At 40.7% G+C, this 15,191-nt stretch overlaps 1 protein-coding gene across 3 annotated transcripts in view; it reads left to right on the forward strand.

Annotated features, from left to right (window-relative positions):
* The window catches only part of Jarid2 (jumonji and AT-rich interaction domain containing 2), a 229,312-nt gene that overhangs the window by 161,132 nt on the left and 52,989 nt on the right, over positions 1-15,191 (forward strand). For all 3 annotated transcript variants that reach the window (XM_090356506.1, XM_090356508.1, XM_090356507.1), the window contains one exon: positions 12,693-12,862. In XM_090356506.1, coding sequence (XP_090212632.1) covers positions 12,693-12,862 — 170 coding nt within the window. The remainder of the gene's footprint in view (positions 1-12,692; positions 12,863-15,191) is intronic.

Genomic DNA, 15,191 nt, shown 5'->3' on the forward strand with positions numbered 1-15,191 from the left:
ACATAATTTCTTTCGCCTAGAAGTTTGATCTTTTCTGAGGATATTTTCTGTAACCAAATAAGTATTGAAAATTGTCACGGAGTTTAAATAAGTTTAAACACAAAAGTGTTACTTTCACTGGGAGAATGGGCTTATTGATTTATTTGTTTTTTATTTGTCAGTCCTGGGACTTGAACTCAGGGCCTAGGCACTGCTTAGGCTTTCTCAAGGCTAGTGCTCTACCACTTGAGCCATAGCACCATTTCTGGCCTTTTCTGTGTATGTAGTACTGAGGAATTAAAGTCAGTGCTTCATGTATGGTAGGCACACACCCTACCACTACTAGGCCAAGCTCTTCCGAGTCTGTTTGTGTTCTCTCTCTCTCCCCCTCTTCCCCCCCCCCCCCCCCCCCGTGCTTCCTCCCTCCCTCCCCCCCTCCTTTTTTTTTGACAAGTTCTCCCTACATAACTTGCCAGGCTTTTTTGTCTATTTCCTGAGTGCTGGGATTACAGAACTGTGCCTCTACACCCAAAAGGATGGCTTGCTTATATCTCCAGTTTCATGACTAGCTTTATCCTAGTCCTTGTAGAGTCCATGTCACAACAAGAACATCCTATCTCCTTTACAGAGATACCTGGATTATCTTAGCAGCAATAGTTTTGTAGCTTTAGTAGGCTTTATTCATTAAATGGCTGTATACATGTTAGACAAAGAATGACTCATCTGTTAGAGGAGTTATTTTGTGATGGGAGGTCAAGCAATGGTACCATCTACAAGGCATTTTTACCAGAATCCTATTGAGGACTCATTGAAACCATATGTAATTAGGGTGGACCCCATGTTGGTCCTGAAGATAATTGCTTCAAATCTACTGTTACTGTCCACAAGTGTGACTTTCTTGTTTGTTTACAGTAGTCCCTCCTGAACTGTTATCCCTTTGGTGATTTCAGTTATCTGTGTCGCACTCCCCCCATTGAAAAATTATGAATATATAACTCAAGAATTTGAAAGTATACTATCTTCTTTGAGTAGTATTATGAAATCTCTTTGTGTTCGAAATCTCTTTGTCTTCTGCTGTTTCATATCAGTTGTATGAGTCGTCCTTGTCCAGTGTACGCTTTCTGCTCATGAGCAGTAGTCATCTTACTGTGTGGCATGCTGTTTCAGGATCTGCATTCCGGCAGTCCTTACTGAATTCAGTAATGGCATCCCCTAAACAAGAGGTGCTGACAATTTGGATCTGCCAAGGAGAAGCAGTAAAGTGCATCTTTTCGGTGAAAAGATGGACAGCTTTGATTTAAGAAGAAACAGAAAAAGTGTGCTGAAACAGTAAAGGAAGGAAAACACCCCCATAAATATGAAAGGTTCTGTCCTACTGTGGTTCATGGACAGGTGAGGACTGTCCGTGAGCATTGTACATGGGATCAGGCAGAGGTCCTAATGTATAGCCTGCCATGTCTAGTGGATCCTACCGGAGATAGAATATTGTGACTGGGCCTTTCCTCACCCAGTCTTCATACCCTCATTCTCACTCAGTTGGATTTAGGTTTCTGTTTTCTTGCCTAAAATATATTAACCACCCTGTGCAAGCTTTAACCTTGGTAACAACAGTTGAACATTAGAGGATATTCTTATATCCTTTAGAAAAGAAATCTTTGCAAATTGATTCAGTGTCATCCACATTTTGAAATGTTATGATTTCCATAGTTTTTATTTACATTCTCATGCTACTTATGGATGTCTGAGAAATGACATTGCAGCTTCCAGTGACATGGATCCCTGTTGGAGATACAAGCTGCCCCATCTCCAGTGAGTTCCGGTTTTCCGGAAAGTGCCATTGCTCTGAAGTCACAGTCAGAAGGAGATTTGTTGTCCTACCAGTGAGTGATTATTGTGAGAAAAGGCTTCTTTTCTGTCAAAATTGCTAAAAAGTTCCTGCCTGGCCCCTTGGCTTGATTCCTTTTGATTATTCTGTCCAGACAGTGTCAGCAAGTAAAGAAGGAGGAAATGCTTTAGGATAAGGAAGGATGTTTCACATGTAAGGCTTTATAGTATCTGGTTGTTCCAAAATGGGCTAAAGTTGTATTTCAAATTGTTCAAAAAAGTAGCAGAGGGTATGAATATGGTTTGAGATTGCTTGAATACTCTTAATCTTACATGATCATTTACTGGTTATTTTATGTAAATACATCTTCAGACCACCCTGTTGTGAGCTGATAATGAACCTGAGCTGGGCCAATGCAGCACTGGGGCAGGGCCCGGTGTGTTAGGGCTAAAAAGCAGCCTTTCTGCTCTTGTTTACCACCTGTTGAGTGGTGGCTCATCCTTCTGCAGAAGTACTTTGTCTTGTGGAGTTCCTTTTGAGTTGAAGTCCTTATTCCTATATAATACCTCAACATTTCGAGCCATTTCTAATATTTGTGACCACACATTCTCATTTTAAGGCAATTGTACTATCCTAGAATGCTCAGGAGGGGAGAAAGCATGCAAATTGTTGTGAATCCTTTGAGGCAGAACAGCATCTGGCTGGTAAATGGCTTACATGGTACAGCATAGTTTGAAAAATTACAAATTGTTATTCTGGTTATTAGGTAATGTCTGTCAGAATGCCTCTATGGATACTTCAGGTTTATTTCTGGCACTTTGCAACATTGCTTTCGTTCTCTTCTTTTCTTGGCACTAAAATCACCTTTTTAAAGGACATATTGGAGAACAATCTTATATACTTTAGCTGTAGACTTAGGTTTTGATATTTCGAAAAGCTGTGTTTATGATTTTCTATGCAAGCCTAGAACTTTAGCCCTGTATTAGAACACAATCGCATTCATGTTATTACTTTCTGTAAACAGAGGCTGGCTTATTATCTAGTACCAGGTTGCTCATATAGGTCCCCAAAATTGGCCAATGGCAGGAATTGTTTATCTTAATTCAGAATTCCTTTCTCTTTGGATTATTCTAGAGCTGGAATCTGAAGATTGTCTGTTGCCATCTATTGGTGCTTGCTAGCCACTGCATGAGATTTTTTTTTTTTTTTAAACTGTCAGGCGAGATTGGCATTTCGTTTTTCTTTTCTTTGCCAGTCCTGGGGCTTGAACTAAGGCCTGGGCACTGTCCCTGAGCTTCTTTTGTTTAAGGCAAGCACTCTATCACTTGAGCCACAGCACCACTGCTGGCCTTGTCTGTTGTTGTGTTACTGAGGAATTGAGCCCGGGGCTTCATGCATGCACTCTACCACTAACCCACATTCCCAGCCTGGCATTCCTTCTCCATTTACCTTTGAAAAGAGATTATTATGAAGATGAATTTCAAGGCTTGAGAGGAAGAGGATAAAATATTTAAACATTTCTTTTCCTTGCCTTGACTAGCTGATATTGTCTTTTGTGCTTTGGTCTTCTTGTACTACAGATGGGAGCCAGGGTTTTGCTCATCCTAAGAAAGTACTCATTACTGAACCCTGTTTCCTGCCCATGAGTGGGTTTTAGAATTCCATCACAACTGCATTGAGAAAGTTATGGTGGGAACTTTCAATGGGACTTACATTCAGTCATGCTTTTAGAAACCTACTAAATGAATGGTGTTTCCTCATGTTTTTCTTTTTTCTTGAAACGTGAGCCTTTCTTTGTATGGTCCAACTATTCTTTTTGCCAAGAGATGGCTGCTAGGAATTTTTTCTTGCGGGTAGGAGGGGGTTGAGTTTTTTAAGGGCAGTTTTTAGCTTGCTTTGGAGTAACCTAAAGTCAAAATTGTCCTAAAAATGATAGCTTAAAAACTAAATTGACAGTCTCACGTTCAGAATGAGTGGTAAGGCAAATTAACATTTTAACTGGCACCTCTGGGCCTTTAAAACTGAATGTAGTTTGGATAATTTGCTCATATGTTGTACTTAAAATAATAAAGTAAGATTTCTTTGGTCAGATCCTGTTGAAATTCTTAAGATGTGTTGTTCTTTAGACTCTAGTTATTCTTTTGACTCCATGTGTTGTTCTTTTGACTCTAGTTATCTTTATTACTTGCCTTTACATTAGGATTCAGTTTTTGCTCACACTGCCAAAGAATTGACTGTATGTTGAAGGGAACATTTGCAACTCTTAGCTCCTGGGTTCTGGGTTGGATCCTTGATAAGAATGAAGTTTAGCTGCCTGGAGATTTTAGGACATGGAGCTTTAGCTTTGGCTAGATGGTAAACTAAAACTGGCATTGATATAACTGACACATATAGGTGACGTTGGTGACTGACAGAACAAAGGGGCTTTGTTGCCACTTTAATTGTTGATTAATGACGATTCAGCTCCAGTGTGACATGGTTGCTTTCTAGAACACAAAAGAACTCAATGTCAAATGTTTCCTTGATCATGACATTCATGATTTCCAGGCAATCTTGGTTCTTTGACATTCCAGGATGCCACGTAAGATTTCTGGTAACAATTGAATAATTTCGTTAATTGAATCCAAAGCTGTATTACCTTTCATATCATTTGTGTGGGTTGTCACCACCTAACCTGAGATTTATAAGCATCAAAGAATGTTTAACTTGAAGGAAGTTGTTTCTCCTCTATGTATTTAATATTGTTATTCTCTGCCCCTCCTCCATCTGCATATTGTTGATTGAACACAGGACCTTACATGTAATAGGCAAGTGTTCCACCCCTTGAGCTACTCCATAGCTCTTTTTGTTTTTGTTTCTCAGACAGGGTTTTGGTATGTTTTTGCCCAGCCTTTCCTTAAACTTAATGGTCTTCTGGTCTCTGATAACTCCAAATAGCTAGGATTACAGATATATACCTATGCATAGCTCTTAACATTACAGCTTTTTATGTTCTTTTCTCCTTCCTTTTTCCTAATTCTTTCCCCAAATAAAAGAGAAGGAAAGCTCACTTTTCTCCTTGATGTCTTTGTTTTGAGCTCTAAAACATTAGCAAGTAGTGACATCTTCCAAAGACAGGGTAGTATGTTTAAGTTGATCTTGTATCACTGCCTTCTTGGGTCAGCTTCTTGATGAGCAGTGCTGATGACTGTGTTTACAAGTGGTTAGCATAGTGATCCTTAGGATGCCTGTGTTCTGAAGACAGGTAGTGTGTTATTTCTCATTGGGAGGATTCAGTGTGAGGAAATAAACTATGTTGCTAACATTTAAGAAAAGTATAGTATGACTGGGGTTTTGTCATCTTTCTAAAAATGTATTCTTCCTGCTTCTTGGCCTTTTAAAATGCTAGGCAGAATTCCTATCTCAAATCTAAAAGTTATTATCACCAGTAGTTAAAAAATTGATGTTAGCCGCAGAGGGAGTTTGGAGCATTTGGGTTCTTACTGGGTACTCACACATGATCACTGTTCCTCATCTAGAATCTTGTAAGAATTGTTAGGGGAATTATTAGGTGCATACCTTGTTTTATTGCAGTGGTCAGAGGTCACAGTAGCTTGGAGCTAACCTAACTTAACCTAAACCTTTTTTGTCCTAATTTTAGTAGTTTGAGAGAACCAAGGCCATAGTGCAATAAATAAAAAAAATTGCTCATCCAAATCCCAAGTTTTGTGCTACTGCTTGTCTTTTCCTGGAACCAGTCAAGTCTTGCCAAACTTTTTAAGGATTCAGTAAGAGGGACTCACCAACAGCTAGCTCCTGTAGGCAAAGCCAGCTGAAGCAAACTTTTACTCTGAGTAGCTCTCTGGGTAACTTAAAATTAAGACAAAACACTACAAACATTTAATATCCTGTGTTTTTATAAACAATTTCATCTGTTTAGACATAAAGCAGAAAAAGAGGCCTGTGAAAAGGCATGGCTAGATCTGAAGAAATGTCCCGAAAGCAAGACTTGCCTTCCATACAGCCAAAGTCTCCTCCTGGACGTCCCTTTTTTTGTCTTTGTGTGATGTCCTTGATGCTGATCACAAGCCTGGGAACAGAGTAAGGTGGCCCTCAGAAGGGTTCTGTCTATGGTGGTTATCCTTGTTATGCCCTTGGGGGAGTGAGTTGGTCTCTTGCTGGCCTTTGAGTTCACTTGAGGATGTGTTTATTTTCTCTTTACTATTCAGGATGTTTACAGCCATCCTGTGTGGTTTGCCCACAACTGCACTTGCATTTGAATTTGGTGGGCAGCTTGCCCTGGTAAAGGATAGCCCCTGCCTGCCCCTCCCCCCCAACCTCCGGCGCACACACATGGGCACACTCTTATTTCTTTGAGTAGCTGCCAGGTTTGTAGTGTGTGTGTCTGGGGGTAGAATAGAGTGGGTAATTATTTTGGGGATGGAAACACAGGAAAAATTTTTTTGAATAGGCCTTTCAGCAAGTTGGCAAAGCATCAGGGCCTGCTCCCACATCAGCACAAAGAGCCCAGCCATGCTGGTCATTTTGCATTTGCCAGACACAGTTTCTTAGTTTCTGAATGAACAGAGTGATCCCCCTCCTCCCATTCCTCACCCTTTGTTTAGAATTGGGATGTAATCTAAATAATTGGATTTACCAGCTTACATGTTTAATATTGGAAAATTGAGTTAATAAAATGATGTTTTGGCATGTCCGTCGGTCAACAAGGGACCAGCTGTGTGTTGACTTCAAACTGCTTGGTCGCCCATGCTTCTGCTTTCCTTGCTCAAACCGTGCACATAACACTGTTTGCTTCTTGGGTTGGTAGCTATCTGAAATCCTGCACAGAAGTTGAATTTAACCTGGGAACTGCTGTTTTGGCCACAGTGAGTACTGCCCTAGAGAGTGATGTGCACTCAACAGTATACTGATAAGTGCTACACTGTTGATGGTCTCTAAGAAGGCCAAGAAAAGTGCCACCTAGCTCCCAATGAAGCTTCCAGTTGCATTGCTTAGAGTAGGAAGAGGGGGCATATGAGAATTGTTGTAAAACCAAAGAACTTTATCAGCTAACCTCATGACTTGTTAATTTTGAAAAAATGTATTAATAGCTTCTGTTTTGTTTAGATCTCTAAACCTAGAGCAAAGTACATGCTATCTATCTATCTATCTATCTATCTATCTATCTATCTATCTATCTATCTATCTATCTATGGGGTCAGTCCTGGGGCTTGAACTCTGGGCCTGGGTGCTGTCCCTGAACTCCTATTGCTCAAGGTTGGTGCCATACCATTTGAACCACAGCTCCATTTCTGGTTTTCTGGTGGTTAATTGGAGATAAGAGTCACACCTCCTACCTGGGCTGGCTTCACACAACAGTGTTCAGATTTCCTAAGTGGCAAGGATTACAGGACTGCTGCTTTTTTTTTTTAAATCTGAAATACACTTCTGAGATTTGCTTGGTCTGGACAAGGTGGCACACACCTGCATTTCAAGCCAAGAGCAGTAGGATCATAGTCTGAGAGTGGCTTGGGCAAAAAGCTCAAGATCCTGTTTGAAAAAATAACCTGTACAAAGGTCTGGATGTATGGCGCACATTGCAGAGCACTTATAAGCAAGCACAGGCCATAAGTTCAAACGGCCAAAACAAACAGAATTTGGTTAGATATTTGTTAAGTGATAAAACATTGATTTAGCAGTACTTCTCTGTAACCCCAAAAGAGAAAGGAGAGTTTGGGAGCTTAGTGGAAAATAATGTCACCTTCCATGTACCTTTAGGAGTGGAAGGGGAAGAGGTGGAAGCCCATTTGTCTTCCACAGGGCTCATGTAGTTTGTTCAAGAACGGATAATCTTCCAATGTAGGCTGTGGGCTTGCCTGTATGGTACAAGGCAGTAAATTCCTCCCTGGCCCCCACAGAGTGGCTATGGACTGTTGTGCTGTGTGAGGACAGATGGGATGCAAGTGCAGGTCTTGTGGTTAAAGGGTACCAATACTACAAAGGTGTTGTAGTTCCACATACAGCTCCACATAATCTGACTGTTCGCATGCTGCTGCTGATATGCAAACAGTTCATAATTACTCATTAAGTGATGATGGAAATTGTGACCACACTGGCTGAAAGTTAATTGTTTCTTAATTAAAAACAAACCAGATTCCAGTGTACTATTGGGTAGAGCTTGGCTGGGTTGGTCAGTGCCTTTGTCTGCATCAGAACTGTCATAATTGATAGACTACGTTAGAGTAATCTTGTCTCTCTGAGGAGGTGACTTGAGCAAAGACAGGAATGAAAATGGGTCTGCTAAAAAAAAAAACAAACAGCAGGCCTAGAATGTTCCCTTCTGGCTCCAAGGTCTCTCCTCTCTTTTCACCTGTGCCATTAGAGAACTTGCTAAGACCACTCCAGTCACCAAAATCATTTATCCTATTTATTCATGTATCATATTCTTGTGATTCTTACATTTCGTGTTGATTTTGTCAGTTCTACAACGTGAACTCGGGCTTGGGATGCTATCTCTGAGCTCTTTTGCTCAAGGCTAGTGCTCTACCTGGGCCTTCTGGTGGTTAATTGGAGATTATAGAGTCTCATGGACTTTCCTTCCTGGTCTGGCTTTGAACTGGGATCTTCAGATATATCAGCTTCCTGAGTAGCTAGAATTACAGGAATGCAGCATTGTTGTCCTTTTACACACACACACACACACACACACACACACACACACACACACACACACACACACACACACACACACACACACACACACACACACACACACACACACACTGTTATACCAGTAAAGATATGGTTTGAAACTGCACCTATTCCTCTCCATCCCCACCACCAAGCTTTAGCTTTTACTGTTCTGTAAATGAATATTGCCTCATTCATATACCTGTTCTTAATATTCATTTCTCCCTCTACTGGTTACAGTCATTTGATTTAATAGATTTATATTGACTTCTTTGGTGATGATTTATAATTGGTTTCATTGACATAGGGAACTGAGTTCTAGATTTGAGTGCATTTTCTGTAAAGAATCTCAATGAAGAATTAGACAAAAATAATTGCTGTAGTTTGTGTGAGGGACATGAACTGCCAATAGGGCTTTTTCTGTTCCTTACCCAGAGGTGGTAAGACCATTGTGGCTAAACAAGCAGATACTTTGGAGCTCCCATGTCCACCCTTCTCTTGTTATTATCCTGTGTTTCCCCTCACTACCAGGAACCCTGTACTCACCTAACCCCGCATGACTGGACCTGTCTTTGATGGAGCGATGTTTTTGTGGTAATGCATTTTGGCTCTGAGGGTGAAATGGCTCTGAGGGTGACAATTTCTGGGAAATTGTCAATGCCATGACACTGATAGAAGTTGAGTTCTTGCCTGTGGGGTTGGTGGCCATGCACTGCTTTTCCCTTCAAGTCTTTTAGTTCCTGTCTTCTTGTACCCCACCTTTGAATTGGCCTCAAAGTGCCTAGCAGCCCTAGATGCAAATTTAGCACATCTGGAAATTCCCCACATTTCCTTTTGGCCCCTTCTGTCCTTGAATTGTACATAAGCTGCGAACACTTCAAGGATTTGCCTCTCCCATTGTATGAGATCAGCAAAGCAAGGCTGACACCTTTGTAATCCCCGTGGGAGGAAAAGCCATACCACAGACCTATCCTTTGTGGACTGGACACACATAGTTCCTGGTTTCTTCTGGGTCTTACAAATGCTGAATCACTTGGGAGCTTGGCTTTTGTCTGAGGTGTAACACTTTTTAATCCCCCTGATTACCTCTTTGACATGAGTCTCCTTGTCATGAGGCACAAAATGTCTTTTATTCAAGCAGTTGAGGCTCTGGAATTGTGAAATACCTGACTCTGTCTTCTTTGGGGGGAAGGCGGAGGGGGGGTCATTTGCTTTTCATTATGGTTGCTGCAGAGTTTTCTCATGTGTGGTATTTGTTGTTGCTGACTTTTTAGAAAGAGCAGGAAACACTTAACATCCTGTTGACATGTAGGCAGTATTTCCATGAAATTCCTGTGGGACTCCATGTAAATTGTGTCCATTTAGAAAACATTATGAAATCATCCATTTAGAATTTTCAGTTGAATAAAAAATTAGAACAGTTTCATAAATCAGAAACAAAATTTCTTTTGCTTTGAAACAGGCAGTAGGATCATGGTGTTGCAAAAGCAAAGTAATGGGTCTGGTTGCTCTACCTCCCAAGGCACTGCGGTTCGGCCATGGCTTTGTGCAATGAATGAAGGTCCAGCCCAGGAAGCCATGTAGTCTCCTTTTGACCTAGTGTTGATTTGTATTGGGAACAGGATCTGGACAGTGTTCATGCTAGGTCTTTTTTTTTTTTTTTAAATAAATGTATAGTGTGTTCTTATTACTATAATCCAGTTTTACAACTATCTTTTTTTGTTTTTTTGCCAGTCCTGGGCTTGGGCACAGGGCCTGAGCACTGTCCTTGGACTTTCTCAAGGCTAGCACTCTACCACTTGAGCCTCAGCACCATTTCTGGCTTTTTTCTATGTATGTGGTACTGAGGAATTGAACCTGGGTCTTTGTGCATGCTAGGCAGGCACTCTACCACTAGGCCAAACTCCCAGCCCTCATGCTAGGTCTTAGTGGAGGTAGGAGTAGAAGCTAGTTAGCATGGAAGGGAGGGGGAGGTACGATTGTAAAATGCAAGCAAACATTGTTAGTGATAGCATTGTGGTATTCATAATACTGTGCTATTTAATATGGAGGGGAGTAGCTAAAGGATGTATAAAATTAAATTTTAAGCTATTAGGGAGTCAATGGCTCATGCCAGTAATCCTGGCTACTCAGGAGTCTGACATCTGAGGATCAAGGTTCAAAGCCAAGCCTGGACAGGAAAGTCCTTGGCTTAAGTGACAGAACACAAGCCTTGAGTACCCAGGCTCTCTGAGTTCAAGTTCTGATATGACACCCCTTCCCATAAAGCCCCAAAACAATACCACAAAAACAAGATAAGTTTCACAATAAAAGTGGTATGTATATGTTTGCATATAATATTTTTTAAATACGAGGATATTATTTTGTTACTGTGGGGGGATACCAGCAATATATTGCACTTACTGTTATTTTATATAAAGCCTTCTATCAATAATCAAGCAAAGGTAGATGTATCTGTGCTTTACAAGTATACCTGGTTTCTTAATTTCTGTTGGTTTGAGTTAGGTGACATTGCTCTCTCCTGGTATCTAGAAATAATTAGAGATTCTGACAGACTTTTACTGCTATGTACCATGAATATTAGTTCCTCAGCCTGTCTTTGAGCTGGGTAGTGAGAAACAGCACATAACCACATTCTCATTTGTAGACATGCTTACTTTCATTTTACAAGTTTTGTGACTAAAGGAAAAGTATTAGGCAACTACTGAATGTCAGATAAGTTTAATGTCAAGGTATATTATTAATGTACTTATTTGTGGAGAGTGGGAAATTTGCTATTGGCTACAGTCTATTAGCTGGGAGCCGTTAAGAGTTAAAAGTGGTTTGTGAGTTTTCAGGTGAGAAACATCACATTAAGGAAATTTATGTCATGCTCTATGTACACTAAATGAATTTGGTGGGGAAGAGGCCCCTTTCTGAATCCTTATGGAGTGAAGTGGGGCTGTGGCTCAAGGGGTACGGTGGTAGCCTTGAGCTGAAGAGGTCAGGGACAACACCCAGGCCCAGAGTTCAAGTCCCACGACCGATTTAAAAAAACGAAGTCTCACAGTCTTGAACGGTGACTCCTTATGGAGTTTGGGCCTGTTGGCAAAGATTAACCATAATGTGTTGGGTTTGGGGATTTTGGTACACTATGGAAACTACTACTTCTCCCTTCTCCTCCCTTCTCCTCCCTTCTCCTCCCTTCTCTTCCCTTCTCTTCCCTTCTCTTCCCTTCTCTTCCCTTCCCTCCTCTTCCCTCCTCTTCCCTCCTCTTCCCTCCTCTTCCCTCCTCTTCCTCCTCCTCCTTCTCCCTCCTCCCACCTCCTCCTCTCTCCTCCTCTTCCCTCCTCCTCTTTCTCCCTCCTCCTCTTCCTCCCTCCTTCTCTTCCTCCCTCCCTCCCTGCCCCTCTTTCTCCCCTCCAGCATTTTAAATGCATTAATTACTGTAGTTTATTTCTGTGGCATAGTTTGTTTTTATTTTATTTTGTGGGTCATGACCTGGGCCTGGGCAATGTCTCTGAGCTCTTTAGCTCAAGGCTACCGTCCTACCCTTGAGCCAAAGCCCCACTACCCGTTTTCTGGAGGTTAATTGGAGATAAGAGTCTCAGGTCCTTTTGTGCCCAGGCTGGCTTCAAACCTTGATCCACAGATCTCAGCCTCCTGAGTAGCTACATTATAGCCATGAGTCACTATGCCCAGTTCTATGACATAGTTTAGAGAGACTAAAGATGGAAAACATTACTTGATTTGGGTCAGAACACTGGGAATGCACTAGTTTAAGGATAAAAATGGACTGGATGTCAAGCCACCATAAGGAAGGTATTGTATATTTGTGATCGTGTGTGATGAACACACAGAATGCCACATCAATGTGACAGGAAAATTTGCTTTTAACTACATTTTGGGCTGAAACCAAAGTATGAAAGTCTTAGCCCATTGTCATCAAACATTGTGCATCATATATACTCCAATTGAAGGAAAAGCAAGTATATGTGGTAGTGGTGCCTACTTTATAACCATGTATAAAACACAGCTCTTTAACAATATTTATTGTGCTTTAAAGTAGACTTGTGGTTTTGAGAGAATAAGGAATATAGAGTCTCAGGAAGAAAAAGTTTATAAAAGAGATTCCCCCCGCCCTTTTTTTGTTTTATGTGTTATGGTTTTATTGCTGTGTGGGGGCATATGTCCTCCGGTCTCTGATTAATTTACTTTTCATTTTTGTTTGCTTTTGCAGGCCCAGGCTGCAAGCACAAAGGAAGTTTGCTCAATCTCAGCCGAATAGTCCCAGCACAACTCCAGTGAAGATAGTGGAGCCTTTGCTACCCCCGCCAGCTACTCAAATTTCTGACCTCTCTAAAAGGAAGCCTAAGACAGAAGACTTTCTTACTTTTCTCTGCCTTCGAGGTGAGCCTGCACTGTTGAAGGAGCAGCCTAATCACAAGAGAGAGAACTAAGACAGTAGACAGTGATAGATCCTGTCAGATTTCTTACTTGTCAATTCCACAGGCACATTTGAGGAGAGAATTTTTCGTGAGGAGTTATACCAGGAGGAATAACTGTTCAAGCCAGCTGCTTGTTTTCATATATTGTAATAGTTTCATTTGACTTCCATTTAGCCCCTTTGGGCTTAATAATGAGTGGTTACACAGTTTGCTATATTTTCTTTCTCTTTTGTTTACCCTCCTCCACTCCCCCGTTATCGATCTCCCCCCACCCTACACCAGAACTACAACTCAGAGCCTTGTGCACTTGCTCACCTCTGGCACTGTACCTACCACACAAGGCACATCTCTAGTCTAGTTTTTTTTCTGGTTAGTTGGGGATGGAGTCTCCTGGTTTGTTGTATTCTATCTGGTTTTAAACCACTATCCCCTGACTCAGTCTCCTAAATAGCTAGGATTACAAACATGAGCTACTGATACCTGGCTTGTAGCATTAGTTTATTACAGTTTTCCATTTAAAATTCCCATTTGCCACCACACGTATAGTGCTGACCATCTTCCCTCTATCTCCCACCCCTCACTGCTTGGACAGGAGCTATCATTGAGCTCTTTTCGCTCAAGACTAGTGGTCTGCTACTTTGTGCCACAGCACCATTGCTCCATTTCTAGTCTGGTGGTTAATAGATCTCAGATCACAGCCTCCTGAGTACTTAAGATTACAACATAAACTACCAGTGCTTGGCTTCTTGACTCTTCCTTCTCCCCTTTTGTATTTTGGAAATGTTTCACCTGTGCTACATTAAGAAAACTAGCAGAATTTTTCTAGGTATAATACTGAGGATATTTGTCCAAGTGAGTAAACATGAGCCACTAACAATGCAAAGTGATGGCAAAGGTTTGTAAAGAAGGATAGGTTTGGATGTCAATGGAGCCATGTTCCCTAACAGTTGAGGGAGAATAACAAGTTGTCAAGAAGATGGTGATACTTCTTGAGGACATTGAGGGAATGGATGGGAAGGAAGGTTAGGAAACTGTGACCTTAGATAAGTTTAGTTGAGAAAGGTGTAACTGGAAGGAGAGAGTCTTTGCTACTTAATCCTTCCATATAACTTACTTGTATTACATTGTGTTTTTTAATGTACTTAATAAGTACTGAATATTTATTTATAGTAAATACAATCTGTGGCTGGACTGGGGAGAAGAGAGTGTGAAGCTGAGATAGGGTGGTGCCAAGAGTATAAAGGAACTTCTGGGAAGACAGTCTCCAAAGAAGGAATTGAGCAAAGGCATCTTTGAAGGGGTACCCATATCACCATTAGCAAAATAAGTTAGGTCAGTAATTAAAGTTCTGTTATGATGAGACTTTTATTATGACTTTTACAAATTTTTATTGCATTTTGAGCTAGTTTTTTTTTTTTTTTAAAGATACCATGACTTAACTATCTATGTTAGTTACCTCTATGAAAGCAAAATATTTTTGGTTATGGATAGTTGGCTTGAATTGTGCAATAGCAGTCTATCCCTCCAGAAGATCTACTAGTCCTGATTGTGTGTGGGGGAGTTAGAGAGAACCTTGTGTTGAAGGATCTTTGCATATTACTCAAATAAATAAAAAGAAATGATGGCAAGCACCCAACATAGAGGTTTTAGGATCATAGACATTAGTGAATCATCATCTTCATGGCAAAAGCAATGAAAGTCTTAAGTAACTGAAACCTAGGTGTTGTGTATACAGTAATTTTGGAAAAAATATGACTCTTGGGAGTTAATGCACAAGCTTTATGAGTCAGATGATAGATGGTCTTGTAGGTTTTATTTTTAGGTGGTATACAATAAGGACTCTGACTTGACTCTTAACATTTCTCCTATAGGTTTTAAACCTGAGGTATTAATATTGAGAGCCACTCTAACTTCCCAATATATTCTGTATAGGTTTTAGACCTGAGGTATTAATATTGAGAACCACTCTAACTTCCCAATATATTCTGTATAGGTTTTAGACCTGAGGTATTAATATTGAGAACCACTCTAACTTCCCAATATATTCTGTGAGATCTGATCTTTGTAGTACAGATCCACAACAACAGATGATTCATGTCCTTGGAAACTCAATTGGATAGTGTATTTTAATGTGAAATTACAGCTGATTAAAATCTGGCCTTTAAAGTATACAAAGGTTAATAGATACTCCCTTTAATGTGTACTTTATTTTGTATTAAGGGGTTTGGGGAATGGGGCAGGCATTTGGGTCTTGAACTCAGGCCTTGGGCACTGTCCCTAAGCACTTTTGC

The sequence above is a fragment of the Megascapheus bottae genome, chromosome 22, assembly GCF_031878675.1.
Source record: "Megascapheus bottae isolate mThoBot1 chromosome 22, mThoBot2.hap1, whole genome shotgun sequence".
Classification (NCBI taxonomy): Eukaryota; Metazoa; Chordata; class Mammalia; order Rodentia; family Geomyidae; genus Megascapheus; species Megascapheus bottae.